The following is a 26,319-nucleotide window of genomic DNA, read 5'->3' on the forward strand; positions in this document are numbered from 1 at the left end:
GGAACTCATGGTTTCCAAGATTCATTTACACAAAAGATTTTAAAAAAATCCCAATATTAAATCCATACCTTACGCATGATCTTCCGCCCATAAAACATAACTTTGTCCCTTTTGCGGAATCGATAATGTGGGACTTCTGGCTGATGCTGATCTGCATAGACATAAGGGAAAGGTTATGAGTTGCGCAGACCTATAGAAAATGACGGATTGGGGATTTTTTTAAATGGAAAGGATAATGTCTGACTGCAAAAACACTGGATACAGAGAGGAAGGAGATTTATCATAATCTCCCCATAATGGAAGGAAAAAATTTGCGTCAGTGTAATTTTTGCAAGGAGCTATTCTTTAACAATGTTTGTGCTTAGAACAATAGCAAATATATATATTTTACCACAATGAACTAATCATTTAGATGGAATTATGCTACTCCGATCAGCCGAGAACAAATCAAATCTTTCACATCAGTCCCTGTAACTAAACGTTTTCCCATCTTGGTCCACGGAGAACACTCAAAAAAGATGAAGCATTTACACTACACCCATTAAAATCAACAGATGTCGGTGGTTTGCAAGGAGGCAATTGGTCTCACAGAGCGAGGGCTGTCATCTTTTGGCCAACAGAATGGGGCCCTGGTTCATGGAAGCCCCTATATAGACTTGTGATCATGATAGCAGGACTTGTCCTTCATGGTAACGTCACACTAAAAACTAAGAAGTATTAGACATCTTCCAGTTCAGACACTATCCTTTTATATACCAACAGAGTCCAATTTTCTATGAGATAAGGCAATAAAAATATGCTAATTCCAGTATTTTTGGTCATCAAAATCACTATGTCCCCATATGTGTCTCAATCCTCGTATCGGGCAGAAAACACAAAATGTTGAAAAATATACATTTTTTGTGAAATTTAAAAAAAATAAATAAATTTGTGTACATTTTTAAAAGTTTATTCATTTTTTATTTTTTTTCTCCAATGAATCAATAGCATAATATCTTAATTGTTATTGACCAGAAAACAGCACCTCGAGTGTTAAGTGAAAACATGGTCACAGTGCAGAATCCGTGCGGTCTGTATCAGTCACAAAATGGACTTGGTGTTTATGTTCTCATAGGGTTAGGGAGTGTTTCAGCTTGAAAGGGTCACAGATATGTTATTTTCATGACAACATAATTACACTCCTCGCTTCTCATTGCACAAGCGCTCGTCACAGGGCCACATGTAGCAGTTCTACTACTTTCCATCAAATATTAGGAAGCTTTTCCTGCCAATCGTTAAGTTGTAAGTAAAGACATTCAACCGCGAAGGGTCGTCTCGCAAACACCTACTGTATTACCTGTGAGAAATGTCCTAGCTTTCTATGAGAAAAGGGAAGGACAGAATAACAGCAAGGTGATTTATGGACTTACTGGAAATTTCTTGGCACGACATCAAGTACTTTTGATTATCAAAGGCACCGAATAGTTCAGCATACAAAGTCCAAGAAAACAGCTCCTGGCATAATTAAACTGACCACATACATAGGGGACCCAAAGCAGAAACAATGATCTGACCGCCTGGCATTTTATCAGATAAACGTGTAGACTTGTATTGCAGCAACTTCAACATATCAGTTCGGGTGAACATACAAAAGCCCAAAACAAATTTCAATCCCCTACATTGTAAAAGTTAAAGGGTAACCAAACGATTGTCAAACTTCTGACATGCCATAGTGCCATTCAGAAATTTTGATTGGTGGGGGTCCGAGTACTGAGACCCCCTCCAATTGCTAAAACGAAGCGGCAGAAGCGCACGTGTGAGCGCCCAGCCGCTTTGTGTCTGTTATGCTTTTTCCAAAAATCAATGTATCGGGAAAAAGCCGACCAGAAACGAAGCGGCTGAACGCTCACACGAGCAATTCGTGGGGGTCTCAGTGCTCGGACCCCCCACCAATCAAAACTTCTGACATGTCACTATATGTCAGAAGTTTGTCAAACGTTTAGGTACCCTTTAAAAAACCTCATTTATCATAATTGGCAACATCTTAGCCTATGTCTAAGTTTAGGCTAATTTATCGACATACGATGCAACAAATTTACGACAGCTTTTGCCTTCTTTGATAGATTTGTCACAACATACATAATAGCTACGAACTTTCACACTGGCTAAAATGACAAAACTTTTTCTATGACAAAGCCTGTGTGGAGTAGCGATGCAAGTTACTTTCATTTGTGACTTTTTTTTTTTTGCCAGCTATCAAACGTTGCATTGTATCTAAATCCTGGCCAAGCAGTAAGCCACATCCACTTTTCACTCCAGTTTTACTAACTTACGGGTATGGCATACACGGCACTGAATTCAACCGCAAATGGTTAATAAATAAGTCACGCAGCAAATTAGATACTATATTGGTGTAAAATGCACCAAATACCTGGATACTGATGGATAATCACTATAAGCACGGATGATGTATCAATTAGATATGCCATCAATGTCTGACTGGTGGGGGTCTGACCATTGTGGGCCCACTAGTTCTTAGAAAAGGTGGCACCTATGTATTGTTTTTTTCCACTCTCGACCTCTAATGTAATTTTTGTGTAAAGTTTTTAGGAAATAATAAAAGTACTGTGACATGCACAGAATACGTACTGGACTGTCGAAATTTCTTGTAGACAATAAATATAACAATCCCAATAAGGGAAAGAGCAACAGCGGCTCCGATCAGGATTCCAGTCAGCTATAGAATTGCGAAAACAGAAAAAAACAAAAACACAAGAGTTAGAGATAAGACTTCTTTACTAAGGAGCACTAGTCAGATAGTTGTTAAAAAGGGACATACATGTAAATATATTTAAAATGACCGGACTGATCTACCAAGTGGTAAGTGACACGATTATTATCATCTGGTTATCACTAATGACCAAGAAACATTTAAGGCCAGGGCTTCACCTAGACGATTTGTAGTAAGACTTTTTTTTGTAGGGACATATCCAAAGCCCAATGAGCGATTTCCAATCAATTTTCGAATTGTTCCCTGAAGGAAAAAAAGTAGCTACTGCTTTTTAAAAATCGCTCAGAAATCCCAGTAAAATTGCCGCCATACTTGGATTCCTGCCTTGATTTCAGAAGTATGTTTTTTTTTAAATTTCTCTACCTGTCTCCGTTCCCCCGCAATCAGCCCTGTTCGTTTTCATGAATAAATTGACAACTTGGCGGTCTCCCCCACCCAGCATCGGGAGTGAAACGAAGCTGATCTATCAGATGGCCAATTGTGGGGGGGACGGAGACCCGTAGAGAGAAAAAAAAACAACGCTAGATTTAGGGGAGGGCAGGAATCCAGGTATCGTGGCAATTTAACTTTCTGGGTCCTCTTTAAAGATGTGGCCTATTTTGGGTGTTCAGGAGACAATAATTACTTTTGTTTTATTAATCACCACATTCCAAGGCTAATATGTTTTATTGTACCGTTACCATAGCCACATGAAGGTTATGTTAACTGTAAAATGGGATTATTCCTTTAATAATGATGATTCAAAACGATAAAAAGCTCTTTAAATAAGACAAATCGCAGTGGCTAAAGTCAACAGTATCTGCTACTGACCATGGTCGTCTGGAGGCGCTCTTCCACAAACTGGAGAACTCTGCTGGGAAGGTCTATGCCCATAGCAAAGGCTGGCTGAGAAGGCAAAAAGGAGCAGGTTATCACACACATAAAACAAAACAAAACACAGATATAAAAATGAGCACATCAAGAAAATTGACCTCAGACATCAATGACTGAGAATCTGTGTTCTCCTTGGTCAACATAGCGAGAAACCCGCCAAGTCCCCCTCCTGCAGGGCAAACTGTGTTTTCAAAGAGTACTATATCTCCTACTTGTGCCAGGAGCCCCATCACCTACTGTCAAGGTGTTATCAATCGCCAAAATCAGGTGAAAGAACTTAAGTGGCACAGAATAATAGACCTAGGTAACTTCTATCTATGGCGCTGGCACAATATTCAGCCTCATATGATGTGTCAGACAGCTGCTGGAAGCCACTGCTATTGGGTGGAAGGTCAGTGGATCAACTTTCAGAGTTGCTAGTACAAGTCAAAAATCACAGCAGAGTTACAATACAAACCTGCCAATGCCAAGCTCAGGGCATTATCCTGGTCATCCGAATTCTCCTCCTTACTGGGATATCACCTGAGGCATCCTGCATAGTAACTGCACTTTAAAAAAACGTTGATATGTCAGAGACATATCCGAAATTTTGATTGGTTGAGGTTCAGGTGCCGAGACCCCCAACATCGCTGAAATGTAGGTGCAGAGGCTCTGGACCTTTGCCTGTGATGGGTGTCCCTTTTCGGGTTGAGGACGGCTCTCATAAAACGTCTAGGAGCCCGATTTTACCCTAACGAATAACGCCGATCACAGCCTAATCGCCTCTGCACCTTCACTTCATCGATAAGTGTGGGTCTCAGCACCCGGTCCCTCACTGATCAAAACTTCTGATATGTCTCTAGGACATATCAGAAGTTTTTTTGAAAGTGCAGAAACTCTCATGTAAAACTTTACTATGTACATTTGTATACATTTATACAATACCTCCATGCAGCTGGTGTTGTCATCAGCCATATCTGAGAATAACAGAAACACAAAAACATTAAAATAAAGAAATAAACCGATGGGGAAAAGAAAAAATCTGCATGCAAAGCCTTTAAAGGGGCCGTACAGTCAAGTGTCATAAAAGCGTAACCATTATAAAGATGAAAACAGCAACTTTCAAATAAACTTTTTAAAACTACCTGGTCTCCATTAAATACGTCCAGACACCGGTATGTTGGCACCTGATTAGGAAACACAGTGACCACAAAAATAACTCTGCAGGTATTAACGTAAAATACATCTGGACATGGCTGAGGGCCTGTTCACATCACGTTGTCCTTCCGTTGAGGGGTTCCGTCGGAGGTTTCCGTTGGGTTAACCCCTCAACGGAAAGGCAAACGGAATCCTAAGCTTCCGTTTCCCTCAACATTGATATCAGTGGTGATGGAAACCTATCCGTCCGTCACCGTTGGGACAGGGTTCCGTTGTTCTTGACGGAACCAATAGCGCAGTCGACTGTGCTATTGATGCCGTCAGAAACCATTAGCTAGGTTTCCGTCAGCACTTTCCGCTGAGGGGTTAACACGAAAGAAAACCTCTGACGGACCCCGTCAGCGGAAAGCGACGGTGATGTGAACACAGCCTAAGAAAGAGCAAGCAGTTTACCTTGAGCCATGCTTGTGAAAATTAAAATATACAGGAAAGCGGAATGGATTTTGGAATGCAAAATAAGGTTGTTTTTTTAAATAAAAAAAAATGAATAATATGAGGTTGACAGAATAAACACAAAACGAATCAGGTGGTCGCTTTTATTTTCCAACAATTACCTGAAAAATGACGGCTGTATACTGTACAAATAGCAACAATTGTGACAACGCTGCACAACATTACAACAATACCAATGTGCAAACGGAATGTAAATGTTAATAACAAATGACCTCAAAACGGTTCCACAAATGTTTGACAAAATGGAAAAAGTACAAAGAAGCTGTGCAAGCGAGAACAAAAAATAAAAAAAGGAACTTTGTACAATGTAATAAACACATTGCACAATCCAGACACAAGGTAACCAGCAAAACAACCAGAACAGGACGGTCGTCATGTGAACACAGCAGGGTCGTCATGTGAACACAGCAGGGTCGTCATGTGAACACAGCAGGGTCGTCATGTGAACACAGCCCGGTCGTCATGTGAACACAGCCCGGTCGTCATGTGAACACAGCCCGGTCGTCATGTGAACACAGCCCGGTCGTCATGTGAACACAGCCCGGTCGTCATGTGAACACAGCCCGGTCGTCATGTGAACACAGCCCGGTCGTCATGTGAACACAGCCCGGTCGTCATGTGAACACAGCCCGGTCGTCATGTGAACACAGCCCGGTCGTCATGTGAACACAGCCCGGTCGTCATGTGAACACAGCCCGGTCGTCATGTGAACACAGCCCGGTCGTCATGTGAACACAGCCCGGTCGTCATGTGAACACAGCAGGGTCGTCATGTGAACACAGCAGGGTCGTCATGTGAACACAGCCCGGTCGTCATGTGAACACAGCCCGGTCGTCATGTGAACACAGCCCGGTCGTCATGTGAACACAGCCCGGTCGTCATGTGAACACAGCCCGGTCGTCATGTGAACACAGCCCGGTCGTCATGTGAACACAGCCCGGTCGTCATGTGAACACAGCACGGTCGTCATGTGAACACAGCACGGTCGTCATGTGAACACAGCACGGTCGTCATGTGACCATAGCCCGTATTGTTTTGTTTTTTTCGTCTCAGTTTAAAATATACACTGACATAAGATTGCAACGTATACATTAACCCTTTCAGGACAAAGCCATTTTTTCTCTTAATTCTTGTCTTTTCACTCCCCACCTTCCAAGAGCCATAGCTTTTTTCATTTTTCCGTCAATGGAGCGGTGTGAGGGCTTATTTTTTGCGGGAGGAGTTGTAGTTTCTAAACTTTATTCTGCGACTCAATACAATTACGGTGATACCAAAGTTATAGTTTTTTTTTGTGTTTTACTACTTTTACAAAGAAAAAACTTTTTTTAACTTATGATATTTTTTTCACTACTGAAAACGTTAACTTTTTTTTTACACTTTTTTATTAGTCCTCCTAGGGGATTTGAACTAGCGAATATATTGCAGTGTATTGTAATTTTTACAGCCTTCCGTTAAGCCCCGACAACCTTCGGCACCCCGCGATCGCAGTGGGGAGGGGGTGTGTGATGGGCTGTCGGAGGGGCCACCCCCTTTTTCTAATAGCTTAGATGCCGCTAATGACCGCAGCATCTAAGTGGTCAAATGCCCAAGAACAGAGCGATCCCTGTTCCTGGCCCGTTAGTGCAGGGGGTCAGATATAATACACAGCTGACTGCCGCAGCGTATGGAGCGCGTGAACCAGCTTCATAATTTAACCCCTGCATCAGGACGTGCAGTTACATACAAGTGCGTGAAGGGGTTAAACGGAGGCTGTGACAGTGGCGTCCCCCCACATAGGCTATAATGGTGTTCGTTTAAGTATACGTAATGAAAAGCTATTGTAAAGCTCCTGACGTATACGTTTAACCGATGTCTGTGACGGATGCCATATAGTGGCATCACTCACCCATAGGCTGCCATGGGATGAATAGCAGTCTACTCGCTATTCCATACTTATTTGCACTAAACTGATGTATACAGGCCAGACGGAAGCCAAATGCACAATCTTTTTGGCCTCCATCTGACAATAGAGCCCTATAGACACGTTTAGGGTGTACATTGGGAACTTTCCCGACGTTGATGCCAAACACAAAACGTGATGTGAACAGAGCCTAATCGCCTGGATTCTCCAATAAACACAAAAAGTGGTAATTACAGGTTACGGTGTGTATCCGGACGTAGAAAACTTTTGATATGTGTCTTTGGCATAGGTGAGGTTCTGGGTGAAGAGACCACCCACCAACAGCTAGTACAAAGTGGCTGCCGTGCTCTGCAGACTGACATATCTCTTTGGATGGGTAAAGAACGGCAATGGACTTGTATTCGGGAGTATTCTGTGAGAACCGTGAATTTATGGAATAGTCACCGCAGGAGCCGTCACAGCAGGGACAGGAGATGCTTTAAAAAAAGGCAAAGATAATTTCCTAGAACAAAAAAATATAAGCTCCTATGTGTAGAAATTTTTCCCTTCCCTTTTCCCATCCCTTGGTAGAACTTGATGGACGTGTCTTTTTTCAACCGTACTATGTAACTAGTATTCACGCTGTGTTTTTTGCTGCGTTTTTTAATACATCCGTAGGGCTTATTCACACAAACGTAGAATATGGAATTAAAACAACGGCCGTCACACAGACGCATGTATTTCAATGGGGCCGTTCGCACAGCCGTTGTTTTAAGGGACCGTGTGATGGGTCCGTTGAAAAATAGAACATGTTCTATTTTCTTTTGTTTTCACGGATCCCTCGATAGACTCAAGTCTACGGGGATCCATGAAAACGGGTCCCACACGGACCTGAAAAACTACAGTTTAAGACGTTTAAGTTTGCACTCGGTCGTCTGAATTCGGCCTTACAGTGATCTCCCAAGTAAAGCCGACAGGAGCTGAAAAGGTAAAGCCATCAGTGGAGTTTCAGCATCCAGACATCTCATAGACATTCGCTTTTTTTGTTGGTGACAGTCCCCCCCCCCCCCCCCCATCTTTGTGTGAAACAAGGATCTGATGTGCTGGATTTGAACCTAACTTCTCAAAGATAAGGCGTCTCCATGGAGATTTATCAATTTATACCTCCTGGTTGGTCAAACTAGAAAGGTAATGAAAAAAGTTGATGGTTGGCAACTATCGGATGTCTATGCCCAGCTCAAGAGCTAAGAGAACACATACTTCAACAGTCAGAGTGGAGAAAATGGGACCTACCTCCCGTACGGGCTGCATGAATGAAGGTTGTAGCTCAGGCATTGTGGGAAGGAAAGTCCACAACTAAGGATAGGGTCAGCATTAAAGACAGGAGACAGAAACGAGAGCAGGGAAAGAGGTTAACGGTCAACCACACGTATTAGTAAGGAAACACAGATCCACTCACCTGTCAACAGGTGAACCTCCTTCTTAACCGCACTTTATTAATTCACAATTAGTACCGCAGTTATAAGTCACACGCCTTTCACTCACACAAACAGGTACCGAGCCTTGATGACACAGGGTTAAAAAAAAATGAATCACTCTGTTACCGTTTAATAGATGCAGGCGTTAATTGTTACATGTTAAATTACCATATTTACAGACATAATCCATGACCGAAATAATGTAAGCAACTAATTGGAAAACAAAAAAAATCTCCATTCATTATCCTCTGACAGATGTGGGTTTCTGGGAAAGCTGGGTGACAACCAATATGGTTACCCTTACAACTACTATAGGCCAGGATGGTAAACTAGTAGTGATACATCCCCTAGACCCAAATCTAGGTACATTTTCTATTTAGCTGTAATGGTGACTATATTGGTCGCCATTACATTTAAATTCTTAACTTGACAGAGGAGGAGGCCTCAAGGGCTCCGCTCTAATGCACACGACCGTAGATTTCGTCCATAATTACGGACCCATTCACTTCTATTGACAACGGACACCTTCCCGTATATTCGGGAAGGTGTCCGTGCCGTAGAAAGCCTCTGCAAAAGATAGGGCATGTCCTAGATTTTGCTTTTTATGGACCGTGCTCCCGTACTTTATATGGGAGTGCCCATAATAACGAACCGCAATCGTGTGTAGGGGACCTCAAGGGCTTATAGTTACTGCAGATTTTATTTTATTTTTGACAGGAATGAAAACCACCAGACACACACGACCGTAGTTTTCATCCGTAATTACAGATCAGATAATTACCGATGAAATTGTAAACCCATTTACTCACGGGAGGGTCTCCGCGCCGTAGAAACCTTCCGTAAAAAATAGTACATGTCCTATTTTTTTATTTTATGGACATGCTCCCATACTTTATAATGGGAGCGCAGTGCGCAAATGTGGACGATTGTTTGCGGCCGTGTGTGTGAGGCCTAACATTTAATTTTTGGAACATCTTTAAAGAAAATGTGACCTAGACAACTGTAATGCATTGACCTTACTTACTCCCCAGCAAGTTTTCCTTCTGCATGGTTATTTATTTATTTTGTATGTTCTGCATTGAATATAGTTGTGACTACAATTAACTAATACTAGACCATGGATAACAATATTATGACTTTATTTAATAAAGCCATAATATACATCTATGAGTCTCCCCAGACAGCAGATGTATCTGTAAGGGTATGTGCACACGTAGTGACCAAAAACGTCTGAAAATCCAGAGCTGTTTTCAAGGGAAAACAGACCCTGCTTTTCAGACGTTTTTTGACCAACTCGCATTTTTCGCGGCGTTTTTCGCGCCGTTTTCGCGGCGTTTTTTACGTCCGTTTTTGGAGCTGTTTTCATTGGAGTCTATGAGAAAACAGCTCCAAAAACGTCCAAAGAAGTGTCCTGCATATAATGTATATAAGTGTCCCGCATATAATGTATATAAGTGTCCCGCATATAATGTATATAAGTGTCCGGCATATAATGTATAGAAGTGCCCCGCATATAATGTATATAAGTGTCCTGCATATAATGTATATAAGTGTCCCGCATATAATGTATATAAGTGTCCTGCATATAATGTATATGTGTCCTGCATATAATGTGTATAAGTGTCCTGCATATAATGTATATAAGTGTCCCGCATATAATGTATATAAGTGTCCCGCATATAATGTATATAAGTGTCCGGCATATAATGTATAGAAGTGCCCCGCATATAATGTATATAAGTGTCCCGCATATAATGTATATAAGTGTCCCGCATATAATGTATATAAGTGTCCCGCATATAATGTATATAAGTGTCCCGCATATAATGTATATAAGTGTCCCGCATATAATGTATATAAGTGTCCCGCATATAATGTATCTAAGTGTCCCGCATATAATGTATATAAGTGTCCCGCATATAATGTATATAAGTGTCCCGCATATAATGTATATAAGTGTCCCGCATATAATGTATATAAGTGTCCCGCATATAATGTATATAAGTGTCCCGCATATAATGTATATAAGTGTCCCGCATATAATGTATATAAGTGTCCCGCATATAATGTATATAAGTGTCCCGCATATAATGTATATAAGTGTCCCGCATATAATGTATATAAGTGTCCCGCATATAATGTATATAAGTGTCCCGCATATAATGTATATAAGTGTCCCGCATATAATGTATATAAGTGTCCCGCATATAATGTATATAAGTGTCCCGCATATAATGTATATAAGTGTCCCGCATATAATGTATATAAGTGTCCCGCATATAATGTATATAAGTGTCCCGCATATAATGTATCTAAGTGTCCCGCATATAATGTATATAAGTGTCCCGCATATAATGTATATAAGTGTCCCGCATATAATGTATATAAGTGTCCCGCATATAATGTATATAAGTGTCCCGCATATAATGTATATAAGTGTCCCGCATATAATGTATATAAGTGTCCCGCATATAATGTATATAAGTGTCCCGCATATAATGTATATAAGTGTCCCGCATATAATGTATATAAGTGTCCCGCATATAATGTATATAAGTGTCCCGCATATAATGTGTATAAGTGTCCTGCATATAATGTGTATAAGTGTCCTGCATATAATGTATATAAGTGTCCCGCATATAATGTATATAAGTGTCCCGCATATAATGTATATAAGTGTCCCGCATATAATGTATATAAGTGTCCCGCATATAATGTATATAAGTGTCCCGCATATAATGTATATAAGTGTCCCGCATATAATGTATATAAGTGTCCCGCATATAATGTATATAAGTGTCCCGCATATAATGTATATAAGTGTCCCGCATATAATGTATATAAGTGTCCCGCATATAATGTATATAAGTGTCCCGCATATAATGTATATAAGTGTCCCGCATATAATGTATATAAGTGTCCCGCATATAATGTATATAAGTGTCCCGCATATAATGTATATAAGTGTCCCGCATATAATGTATCTAAGTGTCCCGCATATAATGTATATAAGTGTCCCGCATATAATGTATCTAAGTGTCCCGCATATAATGTATATAAGTGTCCCGCATATAATGTATATAAGTGTCCCGCATATAATGTATATAAGTGTCCCGCATATAATGTATATAAGTGTCCCGCATATAATGTATATAAGTGTCCCGCATATAATGTATATAAGTGTCCCGCATATAATGTATATAAGTGTCCTGCATATAATGTGTATAAGTGTCCCGCATATAATGTATATAAGTGTCCCGCATATAATGTATATAAGTGTCCCGCATATAATGTATATAAGTGTCCCGCATATAATGTATATAAGTGTCCCGCATATAATGTATATAAGTGTCCCGCATATAATGTATATAAGTGTCCCGCATATAATGTATATAAGTGTCCCGCATATAATGTATATAAGTGTCCCGCATATAATGTATATAAGTGTCCCGCATATAATGTATATAAGTGTCCCGCATATAATGTATATAAGTGTCCCGCATATAATGTATATAAGTGTCCCGCATATAATGTATATAAGTGTCCCGCATATAATGTATATAAGTGTCCCGCATATAATGTATATAAGTGTCCCGCATATAATGTATATAAGTGTCCCGCATATAATGTATATAAGTGTCCCGCATATAATGTATATAAGTGTCCCGCATATAATGTATATAAGTGTCCCGCATATAATGTATCTAAGTGTCCCGCATATAATGTATATAAGTGTCCCGCATATAATGTATCTAAGTGTCCCGCATATAATGTATATAAGTGTCCCGCATATAATGTATATAAGTGTCCCGCATATAATGTATATAAGTGTCCCGCATATAATGTATATAAGTGTCCCGCATATAATGTATATAAGTGTCCTGCATATAATGTATATGTGTCCTGCATATAATGTGTATAAGTGTCCTGCATATAATGTATATAAGTGTCCCGCATATAATGTATATAAGTGTCCCGCATATAATGTATATAAGTGTCCCGCATATAATGTATATAAGTGTCCCGCATATAATGTATATAAGTGTCCCGCATATAATGTATATAAGTGTCCCGCATATAATGTATATAAGTGTCCCGCATATAATGTATATAAGTGTCCCGCATATAATGTATATAAGTGTCCCGCATATAATGTATATAAGTGTCCTGCATATAATGTATATAAGTGTCCTGCATATAATGTATATAAGTGTCCTGCATATAATGTATATAAGTGTCCTGCGCTTCTTTTGACGAGGCTGTATTTTTACGCGTCGTCGTTTGACAGCTGTCAAACGACGACGCGTAAATGACAGGTCGTCTGCACAATACGTCGGCAAACCCATTCAAATGAATGGGCAGATGTTTGCCGACGTATTGTAGCCCTATTTTCAGACGTAAAACGAGGCATAATACGCCTCGTTTACGTCTGAAAATAGGTCGTGTGAACCCAGCCTAAAGGAGGATCAGGCTTGATGGATTTAAACATACCCAACCCATGATTCCCACAGGAGATGAGACAGCTCTGACAGAGGCTTATTCCCCTTTCCACATAAAAATAAGCATGCGCGGCGAGTCGGCCCAGAATGCAGATTTATAAGAGAGTCGGGGGAAAAAGTCAGCCGAACACCTTTATGGCACTTAAAGGGAAACTCTGAAAAAAAAGGGAGATCCCTATTGTAATTAGGTTAGTGCTACACGTAACTTTACGTCACACTGCTGTCACTTCTAAGGGCAGGTGTAGCTTATTGGTAGTGGACACCCGGCACTTTTGTTCTCTCTTCATTCAGGACGCCAATGGCAACCACTGACAATTAACTGTGTAAGGCAAAGATAACCTCCAGTGAGAGAGCTTAGCTAATAGAGGGGGTGAGGGGTCCCACTTGGCATCCATATGTCCTAATAGACTTTATTTACAACACACTGGAAACCCAATGGCCTTAGAAGACATGATCATCAATCGTGAGCAATGCTGCAATCTATGAGGCCTCTTTAATTAAAGCTAAAGTAGGATTTGTGTGGAAATGGCAGAGCAGCGGGGCGCAAGGTGTTTTATTAGGTTACACAAATCCGGTTCCAGGACAAATGTCACACACAAAGGCTGCATTGCTGTGCATTGTCATAGGCGGTCATGTCAAGAACTAGTGGAATCAAAGAGACAAAATGCTCAAAGTCCAATGATGTAATAGGCTGGAATACTTATTATACAGTAGGGACAGTTCAGCAGGCAGGAAACGCAGGACATAACCCTACGAGGACATAACCCTACGAGGACATAACCCTACGAGGTGCTACCGCTGTGGAAAGTCAACCACATTTTGCTTGCAGAAAATCAAGCGTTTTTACAAACAAATGGTACATACTTTTGCATTGTTACACAGTTCCGTAACCCTGCACCCAATGTCCTGACGCTCTGCCTGTGTAAGTGCTGGTCTACTCTCTACTTGAAGCTTTTAATTCCTTCACCAAGAAGCTCTGGATAAAAAGTGCTGTAGGATCAACCAAGATGAGCAATGAATGGCATTTTCAGATGTACTCAAGTTTCTTTTATGTGGAGTACCAACTCTCTGAAAAATCACACACAATTTCTACCTCCGGCACGAGTCGTCAACTCTGCTCGCTTATGCTCCTATCTGCCGCCAGGTGCTGATGAGTAACAGGGGACATGGGACCCCCCCATCTTGTGATAATATTGGATCCCAGGAGATCAGACTCCCCCCTTCTAGGAATACGCCATAAACTGCTTCTGTTAAATTGCTGCATGGTGGAAGTGGCCGCAGCCCTTAAGACGACTTTTCCCACTATAATTATTTACTATCTATCCACAAGATGGGTGATAAATATTTGATTGCAGATGGGACCCTCTCCAATCACTAGTATGGGGGGTACTGGATCCTTTGGTATTAAGGGGTTGTCCAGTATTAAAAACAAGCCCCATGGATTTTAACGTGTTCCATCGGGTTTCTGCCATAGTTTCCATAATTTTGACGGACAAACTAGCGCTGCAAACATGATCTCTCTGTCCAGCAAATATGATGAAATCAGCAACGGAGGCTCCAATGCGGATGTGAACAGAGCGCAAAGATTATACTCATTTCTGGGGTAAAAAAAACATACCAAAACAAGATGTGCACTTAAAGTGTACCAAGTTACACAACTATTGCATTACATTCTACCACATCACGTCTGGTTTTAGAGGAAGCAGAAGAGTGGAAATGACATCCAGCATTTAGCAGGAGCTGCACATATATATATATATACACTTTATCTAATTACCCGGCTTCTAACCATCTGCGTTCTCCAGTCACTGCTCAATAATTAATACACAAGAAAAAAATACATTTAAAAAAAAAAACACAAAGGAATTCATAGCACTCGGTATCATCAACCATCACATCTGTATTTGAAAAAAAATAAAAAAATCAGTTGAATTGAACCTATGACACAAAACATGGAAGAAAACTGAGCTTTCTCCTGGAGCACTGATACTCATGAGATACCTGTTGAAAAGATGTCACCGAGCTGCCTCCCACATTTCATTCATTATAACCCCTTCTGAACACAAAAGTCACATCATACAGTGTTAACATTACCTTACAATGCACAGTATACAGAGATTATCGTATACTGTGATTTTACTCTGTAATGCAAGGTGTACAGACGTTACTATATACCGTGTGACGTCCTCCCAGTGTATATAGAGATATTACCGTCAATTGTATAGAGCGCAGTGTATAATATATCCAGATATCATCCTGCAGTGTATACAGAGACATTACTGTGCAGCGTATAATATATCACCCTGCAGTGTATACAGAGACATTACTATGCAGTGTATAATATATCCAGATATCACCCTGCAGTGTATACAGAGACATTACTATGCAGTGTATAATATATCCAGATATCACCCCGCAGTGTATACAGAGACATTACTGTGCAGTGTATAATATATCCAGATATCATCCTGCAGTGTATACAGAGACATTACTGTGCAGTGTATAATATATCCAGATATCACCCTGCAGTGTATACAGAGACATTACTGTGCAGCGTATAATATATCACCCTGCAGTGTATACAGTGACATTACTGTGCAGTGTATAATATATCCAGATATCACCCTGCAGTGTATACAGAGACATTACTATGCAGTGTATAATATATCCAGATATCACCCCGCAGTGTATACAGAGACATTACTGTGCAGTGTATAATATATCCAGATATCACCCCGCAGTGTATACAGAGACATTACTGTGCAGTGTATAATATATCCAGATATCACCCTGCAGTGTATACAGAGACATTACTGTGCAGTGTATAATATATCCAGATATCACCCTGCAGTGTATACAGAGACATTACTGTGCAGTGTATAATATATCCAGATATCACCCTGCAGTGTATACAGTGACATTACTGTGCAGTGTATAATATATCCAGATATCACCCTGCAGTGTATACAGACATTACTGTGCAGTGTATAATATATCCAGATATCACCCTGCAGTGTATACAGAGACATTACTGTGCAGTGTATAATATATCCAGATATCACCCTGCAGTGTATACAGACATTACTGTGCAGTGTATAATATATCCAGATATCACCCTGCAGTGTATACAGAGACATTACTGTGCAGTGTATAATATATCCAGATATCACCCTGCAGTGTATACAGAGACATTACTGTGCAGTGTATAATATATCCAGATATCACCCTGCAGTGTATAGAGACATTACTGTGCAGTGTATAATATATCCAGCTATCACCCTGCAGTGTATACAGACATTACTGTGCAGTGTATAATATATCCAGATATCACCCTGCAGTGTATACAGAGACATTACTGTGCAGTGTATAATATATCCAGATATCACCCTGCAGTGTATACAGAGACATTACTGTGCAGTGTATAATATATCCAGATATCACCCTGCAGTGTATACAGACATTACTGTGCAGTGTATAATATATCCAGATATCCCCCTGCAGTGTATACAGAGACATTACTGTGCAGTGTATAATATATCCAGATATCACCCTGCAGTGTATACAGAGACATTACTGTGCAGTGTATAATATATCCAGATATCACCCTGCAGTGTATACAGAAACATTACTGTGCAGTGTATAATATATCCAGATATCACCCTGCAGTGTATACAGTGACATTACAGTGCAGTGTATAATATATCCAGATATCACCCTGCAGTGTATACAGAGACATTACTGTGCAGTGTATAATATATCCAGATATCACCCTGCAGTGTATACAGAGACATTACTGTGCAGTGTATAATATATACAGATATCACCCTGCAGTGTATACAGAGACATTACTGTGCAGTGTATAATATATCCAGATCTCACCCTGCAGTGTATACAGAGACATTACTGTGCAGTGTATAATATATCCAGATATCACCCTGCAGTGTATACAGTGACATTACTGTGCAGTGTATAATATATCCAGATATCACCCTGCAGTGTATACAGTGACATTACTGTGCAGTGTATAATATATCCAGATATCACCCTGCAGTGTATACAGTGACATTACTGTGCAGTGTATAATATATCCAGATATCACCCTGCAGTGTATACAGTGACATTACAGTGCAGTGTATAATATATCACCCTGCAGTCTATACAGAGACATTACTGTGCAGTATATAATATATCCAGATATCAACCTGCAGTGTATACAGTGACATTACAGTGCAGTGTATAATATATCATCCTGCAGTGTATACAGAGACATTACTGTGCAGTGTATAATATATCCAGATATCCCCCTGCAGTGTATACAGAGACATTACTGTGCAGTGTATAATATATCCAGATATCCCCCTGCAGTGTATACAGAGACATTACTGTGCAGTATATAATATATCCAGATATCATCCTGCAGTGTATACAGACATTACTGTGCAGTATATAATATATCCAGATATCACCCTGCAGTGTATACAGAGACATTACTGTGCAGTGTATAATATATCCAGATATCCCCCTGCAGTGTATACAGACATTACTGTGCAGTGTATAATATATCCAGATATCACCCCGCAGTGTATACAGAGACATTACTGTGCAGTGTATAATATATCCAGATATCACCCCGCAGTGTATACAGAGACATTACTGTGCAGTGTATAATATATCCAGATATCACCCTGCAGTGTATACAGAGACATTACTGTGCAGTGTATAATATATCCAGATATCACCCTGCAGTGTATACAGAGACATTACTGTGCAGTGTATAATATATCCAGATATCCCCCTGCAGTGTATACAGAGACATTACTGTGCAGTATATAATATATCCAGATATCACCCTGCAGTGTATACAGAGACATTACTGTGCAGTGTATAATATATCCAGATATCCCCCTGCAGTGTATACAGTGACATTACTGTGCAGTATATAATATATCCAGATATCATCCTGCAGTGTATACAGAGACATTACTGTGCAGTGTATAATATATCCAGATATCACCCTGCAGTGTATACAGAGACATTACTGTGCAGTGTATAATATATCCAGATATCATCCTGCAGTGTATACAGAGACATTACTGTGCAGTGTATAATATATCCAGATATCACCCTGCAGTGTATACAGAGACATTACTGTGCAGTGTATAATATATCCAGATATCACCCTGCAGTGTATACAGAGACATTACTGTGCAGTGTATAATATATCCAGATATCACCCTGCAGTGTATACAGAGACGTTACTGTGCAGTGTATCATCCTGCAGTGTATACAGAGACATTACTGTGCAGTGTATAATATATCCAGATATCACCCTGCAGTGTATACAGAGACATTACTGTGCAGTGTATAATATATCCAGATATCACCCTGCAGTGTATACAGAGACGTTACTGTGCAGTGTATCATCCTGCAGTGTATACAGAGACATTACTGTGCAGTGTATAATATATCCAGATATCACCCTGCAGTGTATACAGAGACATTACTGTGCAGTGTATAATATATCACCCTGCAGTGTATACAGAGACATTACTGTGCAGTGTATAATATATCCAGATATCACCCTGCAGTGTATACAGAGACATTACTGTGCAGTGTATAATATATCCAGATATCATCCTGCAGTGTATACAGAGACATTACTGTGCAGTGTATAATATATCCAGATATCCCCCTACAGTGTATACAGAGACATTACTGTGCAGTATATAATATATCCAGATATCACCCTGCAGTGTATACAGATATTACTGTGCAGTGTATAATATATCCAGATATCACCCCGCAGTGTATACAGAGACATTACTGTGCAGTGTATAATATATCCAGATATCATCTTGCAGTGTATACAGACATTACTGTGCAGTGTATAATATATCCAGATATCCCCCTGCAGTGTATACAGAGACATTACTGTGCAGTATATAATATATCCAGATATCACCCTGAGGTGTATACAGAGACATTACTGTGCAGTGTATAATATATCCAGATATCACCCTGCAGTGTATACAGAGACATTACTGTGCAGTGTATAATATATCCAGATATCCCCCTGCAGTGTATACAGAGACATTACTGTGCAATATATAATATATCCAGATATCATCCTGCAGTGTATACAGAGACATTACTGTGCAGTGTATAATATATCCAGATATCACCCTGCAGTGTATACAGAGACATTACTGTGCAGTGTATAATATATCCAGATATCCCCCTGCAGTGTATACAGACATTACTGTGCAGTGTATAATATATCCAGATATCACCCTGCAGTGTATACAGAGACATTACTGTGCAGTGTATACAGAGACATTACTGTGCAGTGTATATATCCAGATATCATCCTGCAGTGTATACAGAGACATTACTGTGCAGTGTATAATATATCCAGATATCACCCCGCAGTGTATACAGAGACATTACTGTGCAGTGTATAATATATCCAGATATCATCCTGCAGTGTATACAGACATTACTGTGCAGTGTATAATATATCCAGATATCCCCCTGCAGTGTATACAGAGACATTACTGTGCAGTATATAATATATCCAGATATCACCCTGCAGTGTACACAGAGACATTACTGTGCAGTGTATAATATATCCAGATATCACCCTGCAGTGTATACAGAGACATTACTGTGCAGTGTATAATATATCCAGATATCCCCCTGCAGTGTATACAGAGACATTACTGTGCAGTATATAATATATCCAGATATCATCCTGCAGTGTATACAGAGACATTACTGTGCAGTATATAATATATCCAGATATCATCCTGCAGTGTATACAGAGACATTACTGTGCAGTGTATAATATATCCAGATATCCCCCTGCAGTGTATACAGAGACATTACTGTGCAGTGTATAATATATCCAGATATCCCCCTGCAGTGTATACAGTGACATTACTGTGCAGTGTATAATATATCCAGATATCACCCTGCAGTGTATACAGAGACATTACTGTGCAGTGTATAATATATCCAGATATCACCCTGCAGTGTATACAGAGACATTACTGTGCAGTATATAATATATCCAGATATCATCCTGCAGTGTATACAGAGACATTACTGTGCAGTGTATAATATATCCAGATATCACCCTGCAGTGTATACAGAGACATTACTGTGCAGTATATAATATATCCAGATATCATCCTGCAGTGTATACAGAGACATTACTGTGCAGTATATAATATATCCAGATATCACCCTGCAGTGTATACAGACATTACTGTGCAGTGTATAATATATCCAGATATCACCCTGCAGTGTATACAGAGACATTACTGTGCAGTGTATAATATATCCAGATATCACCCTGCAGTGTATACAGTGACATTACTGTGCAGTGTATAATATATCCAGATATCATCCTGCAGTGTATACAGTGACATTACTGTGCAGTGTATAATATATCCAGATATCATATCATCCTGCAGTGTATACAGTGGCATTACTGTGCAGTGTATAATATATCCAGATATCACCCTGCAGTGTATACAGAGACATTACTGTGCAGTGTATAATATATCCAGATATCACCCTGCAGTGTATACAGTGGCATTACTGTGCAGTGTATAATATATCCAGATATCATCCTGCAGTGTATACAGTGACATTACTGTGCAGTGTATAATATATCCAGATATCACCCTGCAGTGTATACAGTGACATTACTGTGCAGTGTATAATATATCCAGATATCACCCTGCAGTGTATACAGAGACATTACTGTGCAGCGTATAATATATCACCCTGCAGTGTATACAGACATTACTGTGCAGTGTATAATATATCCAGATATCATCCTGCAGTGTATACAGAGACACTACTGTGCAGTGTATAATATATCCAGATATCATCCTGCAGCGTATACAGACATTACTGTGCAGTGTATAATATATCCAGATATCATCCTGCAGTGTATACAGAGACATTACTGTGCAGTGTATAATATATCCAGATATCATCCTGCAGTGTATACAGAGACATTACTGTGCAGTGTATAATATATCCAGATATCATCCTGCAGTGTATACAGAGACATTACTGTGCAGTGTATAATATATCCAGATATCACCCTGCAGTGTATACAGACATTACTGTGCAGTGTATAATATATCACCCTGCAGTGTATACAGAGACATTACTGTGCAGTGTATAATATATCACCCTGCAGTGTATACAGAGACATTACTGTGCAGTGTATAATATATCCAGATATCACCCTGCAGTGTATACAGTGACATTACTGTGCAGTGTATAATATATCCAGATATCACCCTGCAGTGTATACAGAGACATTACTGTGCAGTGTATAATATATCCAGATATCATCCTGCAGTGTATACAGAGACATTACTGTGCAGTGTATAATATATCCAGATATCACCCTGCAGTGTATACAGAGACATTACTGTGCAGTGTATAATATATCCAGATATCATCCTGCAGTGTATACAGAGACATTACTGTGCAGTGTATAATATATCCAGATATCATCCTGCAGTGTATACAGAGACATTACTGTGCAGTGTATAATATATCCAGATATCACCCTGCAGTGTATACAGTGACATTACTGTGCAGTGTATAATATATCCAGATATCATCCTGCAGTGTATACAGAGACATTACTGTGCAGTGTATAATATATCCAGATATCATCCTGCAGTGTATACAGAGACATTACTGTGCGGTGTATAATATATCCAGATATCATCCTGCAGTGTATACAGAGACATTACTGTGCAGTGTATAATATATCCAGAGATCATCCTGCAGTGTATACAGAGACATTACTGTGCAGTGTATAATATATCCAGATATCACCCTGCAGTGTATACAGAGACATTACTGTGCAGTGTATAATATATCCAGATATCACCCTGCAGTGTATACAGAGACATTACTGTGCAGTGTATAATATATCCAGATATCATCCTGCAGTGTATACAGAGACATTACTGTGCGGTGTAACTTTCTGGACGTCTATGAAAGTTGTTATTGATCGGCCACCTCAGCCCCTGGAGTGTATTGTATCCGGTCCATACGAACAGATATTACCGTCCACAATAACAGAACTCCTCCGAGGCCCGTGTATCGGGACATTACTCCGCAGTGTACACGGTGCCAATAGCTTTCTGCATGCAATATCAACCACCCCTCCCCCAGCCACTTACCGGCGGTCCCGTACACAGCGCTCCGTCCCGGCCTCCTCCTCTAATTCTGCCCCCACCCGCGGACTCGTCACATGACTGGTGTTTTCTGTTACGGATTGGCTGTCAGCCGATAGAGCATTGGCTAATCAGAGGGCTGCTCTATCATTGGCACTGCCGGTGCCGCCCCCCATGTGTACGGCAGCGCAGCCTGGAGAAGGAGCCTGAGCAGTGATCCGCCTGAGAACCGGGGGATGCACGAAGGAGAGGAGGTTGTAATAAACAAGGAGGTCCCAGCCGAGGGCGGGATAACAAAGTCAATCATACGGGAAACATAAAAGAGAAATACAACGGAAATGACTCGAAATGTGACAACGTAAGCCCCGCCCCTACGTAGAGGCCCCACCCCCTGAGCGCCAGCCTCCTCCTATCAGAGTGCTTCATGAATATTGCCACAGAAACAGTGCCAGCAGAGTGCCCGCCCCCCTTAAACAAAGATGTAAGAATCTGGCTGCCTGCATTCAACACTAGGGGGAGCTCACGGAATACATATGTGTACAGCACCTATTAAAGGGCACCTGTAATCACATGTTCAATCCCTAGCGCCGTCATAGCGTTATACAGGATGGTAATAGGTTTCTGAAGATGTCACTCGCTGAAATGTGGAAAAATAAAAAGGTAGCGCTATGGCATTAAGGTTAGGGCTACAAGGGGACTTTGGTTGCATGGCCAAAGACGGCTGTCGCCCTGTTCGCATCAAAATAACGAAAGCAAATGTGGTCCTGTTGCGATCCGCGGCTCACTGTCATTACTGCGAGGCGGGCAGCGCGACAGCGATCTAGAGCTATAAATGGGTGATATTTATAAAACATTAGGCCCAGTTGAAATAACTTTATTTGGCGCAGATTTTGACACAAAGAGCATGTCGAAATCACTGGCGAAAAACTTTTTTTCCCCGGATGGTTTTCACTCGCGGAACGAAAATGCGTTATGTCCTATCTTGGAGCAGTTTCCACTTCTGAACCTCCATTGAAAACAATGGGAGGCAGGAAAAAAACGCACCGTTCGTTTGCAGCAATTTTTGACAAAAAAACAAACAAACGCTTGTGGTTTTTCCATTTGGCAAATTTTAAAAAAAACAGCTAAAAATATGCGTAAAAAACTCGCGCATTTCAAAACATGCCTGAAAAATCCGGACGGAAATGAAGTTTAAACCGCGCCAAAAAAAAGCTTCAAAACGAGCGGCGCATATTTTTCTGCCTCCCGTTGATTTTAATGGAGGTTCAAAGGCAGAAACAGCTCCGAGATAGGGGCGGCCGCCTTTTTTTTCCGCGAGTGGTCAAAAAACGCCCGGTAAAAAAAGCCTTTGGCTCCTATTGAATTCAATGGAGGGACATTTGGGCCGTTTTTTGGTGCTGATTCTGACGCAGTTTCCGTGTCAAAATCAGCGGCAAAAAAACGTCATGTGAACTGACAGATTTTTTCTGATTGACAAAAAACGTGGTGCGTCCATAACCTAAGGAGACCATAAAATTGTCGTTTGTGTGACCCGGTCTAGCTTTGCGCTCATGTGCGCCATTTTTTACTCATAATGTTGTATTACGTGTCACTAAGTAGCCACGCCCTTTGTTTTCAGTCAAAAGTAGGGACGCGTACACCATTTTATTGAGGACGAGTTTCATCGCAGTTTCCACACACTCAATACGGCACAATCCGTTACTTCATCGCGCATATCCTAGACTTACGCCTCCTCCATGCTTTTTTTTAGAGTTTTTTAGTCACCTTTGTCACTTCATCCATATTTTTTTTTCTATTTTTCATTTTTATTCTAATTCTACCATCATAATTTATTTACTTCTAGAACTGTTCCGACTACCTTCTTTATCTGTCGCCTCAGAAACTCTTGAGGTCGTCACATGCGCAATTGCTGCTGCCTTTTCCCGCCTCCTACGTCAATCGCCTGTCTCTCAATCCGCATGCGCGATGTCGGAACCTTACATAGCCAATCAGTGTTCGTCAATAACTAGTACTCTGTAATTGGATGGACGGAGTGATCAGAACGAGGCTTGATACGCACGGGTTGATTTGCGGCAGCTTTACGACGCTGACTTTAGGAACGAACGGCGCTGTCTAAAGGTGAGGGTCACCCTAAAATCATACGGGACGCACCTTCTCAGGAGGAGGCCGGGGTGCTGTGATTTTACCCTCATTATATAGCGTCGGCCCGATATAAGTAACTCCCCCAAATATTCTAACAGCCTGCAATTAGTGATTTTTATTGGAATTGTTTTTATTTTTAAACCATGTTTTAACCTACAGTTTTATCTCTACGGAACGATATTTAGCACCTTCAAAATCACCAATTGCGTCCCCACAACCATTAGTAATATGCAAAAGCAGAGGTAGCACGCAATCTTTTCGCCTGCATGCGTAACCCTTGTCGCAATTCTGCATTCGCGTCCGGTGTAATTAATGGCTGTGGCATAACACGGCGTGACGTTCGTCCAGTCACGTGATCGCCTTCTCCGCGGTTTTGCGCCTTTATGGCAGAAGTGGACAGCAGGAAAAAAAATTGCTTTTTTTTTTTAACCTTCCAATAATCCGGAATATTTGATAATCCGGCACCTATCCAGGTTCCCATGATACTGGACTAAAGGGCTATCCCCATCAAAGATCGGTCTGACTGCTGGGATCCCCACCGATCCTGGGATTTAAGGGGCGCAGCGCTAAAAAAGCCCCTTCAGCCTCCGGATCGGTTGGGGTCCGGGTCGTTGGATCCCCACCAATCAGAAAGTGATGGAATATCCTAGCGATATGCTATTAATATCTGTGATAGTTATAAACTTTTGATGGGGTATGAGTCGGCAGCTGCTGAATGATCGCTGAGGATCCTGCGCTGGGACCCCCACCGATCGCAAGAACGGAGGTCACGAATTCCCCGCTCCTCCTCACTTCTCGAGGAACAGATTGAATGGTGTGGCGGTCGAGCACGCGCGCTGCGGCTCCATTCACAGTCCAGTCTATGGAACAATTTGAGTCCGGGCTGCAGTGAGGAGGATCGGACCCCTCTGTTGTGATCGGTGGGGGTCTCAGAGATCAGACCATAATAATCAATTGTCGATTCTAGGATTTTCCTTTTATTGGAATTTTACTCGAATTTCCTGCAGATAATTTTCAAGATGGCGGCTGTCGCCGTACACATCCACAATGGTGACCTCTTGTTCCTGACGTAAATATAATGCCAAGACTCACAGGAACCCTTTTGTTTCTTCTAGTCCGCCACCATGGGGCTCCTTCAGAATCTCGCTCGTGGATTTGTTCGAGGTTCTGACCGAATGGCTGAAATCACTAGCAAAATGGGACCCAGGTCCTTCAACAGAGGACGAGGAGCCAAGAGAGTCGGTTTCTTGACCGCAAACAATAAGTTTGTCAAAGTCAAAGAGATGGTGCCGGAATTTATAGTCCCCGATCTGAGCGGGTTCAAGCTAAGGCCGTACGTCTCTTATAAGGCTCCCGCGGGGACTGAGGAACAAATGACGGCCAAGAAATTGTTTACGGAAACCGCCGCTCCGGCCATACAGAAGGACATTGAGAACGGCGCCTTTGATCCCAATAATCTGGAGAAGTACGGATTTGAACCTACGCAGGAAGGCAAATTATTCAAGCTGTATCCAAAGAATTATGTCCAGTAGCCCAGATGATATTAGATGTAAAACCCATTTTCTAGCTCTGTATTTTGTAATTATATGGAACATACCAAATGCTGCTTATGTGTCTTCATTTCTTTACGATATAATTCGGAAAATACTGCAGACGGAGATGCGGAATCGCATGAAATGACTTGTCTGGTTGCTAAGTAAATACTGCCTAACAACCAAAGTCTTTACTACACTGTTGCCAGGCAGCATGTCCCTAGCAACCAGTCTATCTGACATTACTCACGTCTTCTGCTTGTGGAAGAACTACCCTGAGGATA

General features: G+C 40.9%; 2 protein-coding genes across 6 annotated transcripts in view; one reads left to right on the forward strand and one right to left on the reverse strand.

Annotated features, from left to right (window-relative positions):
• Window positions 1–24,313, reverse strand: part of PNPLA7 (patatin like domain 7, lysophospholipase) — a 118,989-nt gene extending 94,676 nt beyond the window's left edge. The window contains exons 1-6 of one of the 5 annotated variants that reach the window (XM_075834784.1): window positions 22,368–22,561; window positions 8,466–8,528; window positions 4,568–4,599; window positions 3,581–3,655; window positions 2,629–2,716; window positions 69–151 (exon numbers count right to left, since the gene is read on the reverse strand). In XM_075834784.1, the coding sequence (XP_075690899.1) occupies window positions 69–151; window positions 2,629–2,716; window positions 3,581–3,655; window positions 4,568–4,597 (276 nt within the window). In that variant the 5' untranslated portion in view covers window positions 4,598–4,599; window positions 8,466–8,528; window positions 22,368–22,561. Of the gene's footprint in view, window positions 1–68; window positions 152–2,628; window positions 2,717–3,580; window positions 3,656–4,567; window positions 4,600–4,767; window positions 4,791–8,465; window positions 8,529–8,631; window positions 8,735–22,367; window positions 22,562–24,219 lie in introns of those variants that run through there. The other 4 variants (XM_075834785.1, XM_075834783.1, XM_075834782.1 and 1 more) reach the window with 4 other exon arrangements.
• Window positions 24,314–24,372: 59 nt separating this feature from the next.
• MRPL41 (mitochondrial ribosomal protein L41) lies at window positions 24,373–26,108 on the forward strand. Its single transcript, XM_075834795.1, has 2 exons — window positions 24,373–24,479; window positions 25,511–26,108. Exon 2 carries the CDS (start codon window positions 25,628–25,630, stop codon window positions 26,033–26,035), a length of 408 nt encoding a protein of 135 aa, XP_075690910.1. The 5' UTR covers window positions 24,373–24,479; window positions 25,511–25,627; the 3' UTR covers window positions 26,036–26,108.
• Window positions 26,109–26,319: the final 211 nt, after the last annotated feature.

This window comes from Rhinoderma darwinii, chromosome 8 (assembly GCF_050947455.1).
Source record: "Rhinoderma darwinii isolate aRhiDar2 chromosome 8, aRhiDar2.hap1, whole genome shotgun sequence".
Lineage (NCBI taxonomy): Eukaryota > Metazoa > Chordata > Amphibia > Anura > Rhinodermatidae > Rhinoderma > Rhinoderma darwinii.

Coding starts and splice junctions, on each gene's coding strand:
- MRPL41 (XM_075834795.1), top strand. CDS start 25,628: ATGGGGCTCCTTCAGAATCTCGCTCGTGGATTTGTTCGAGGTTCTGAC.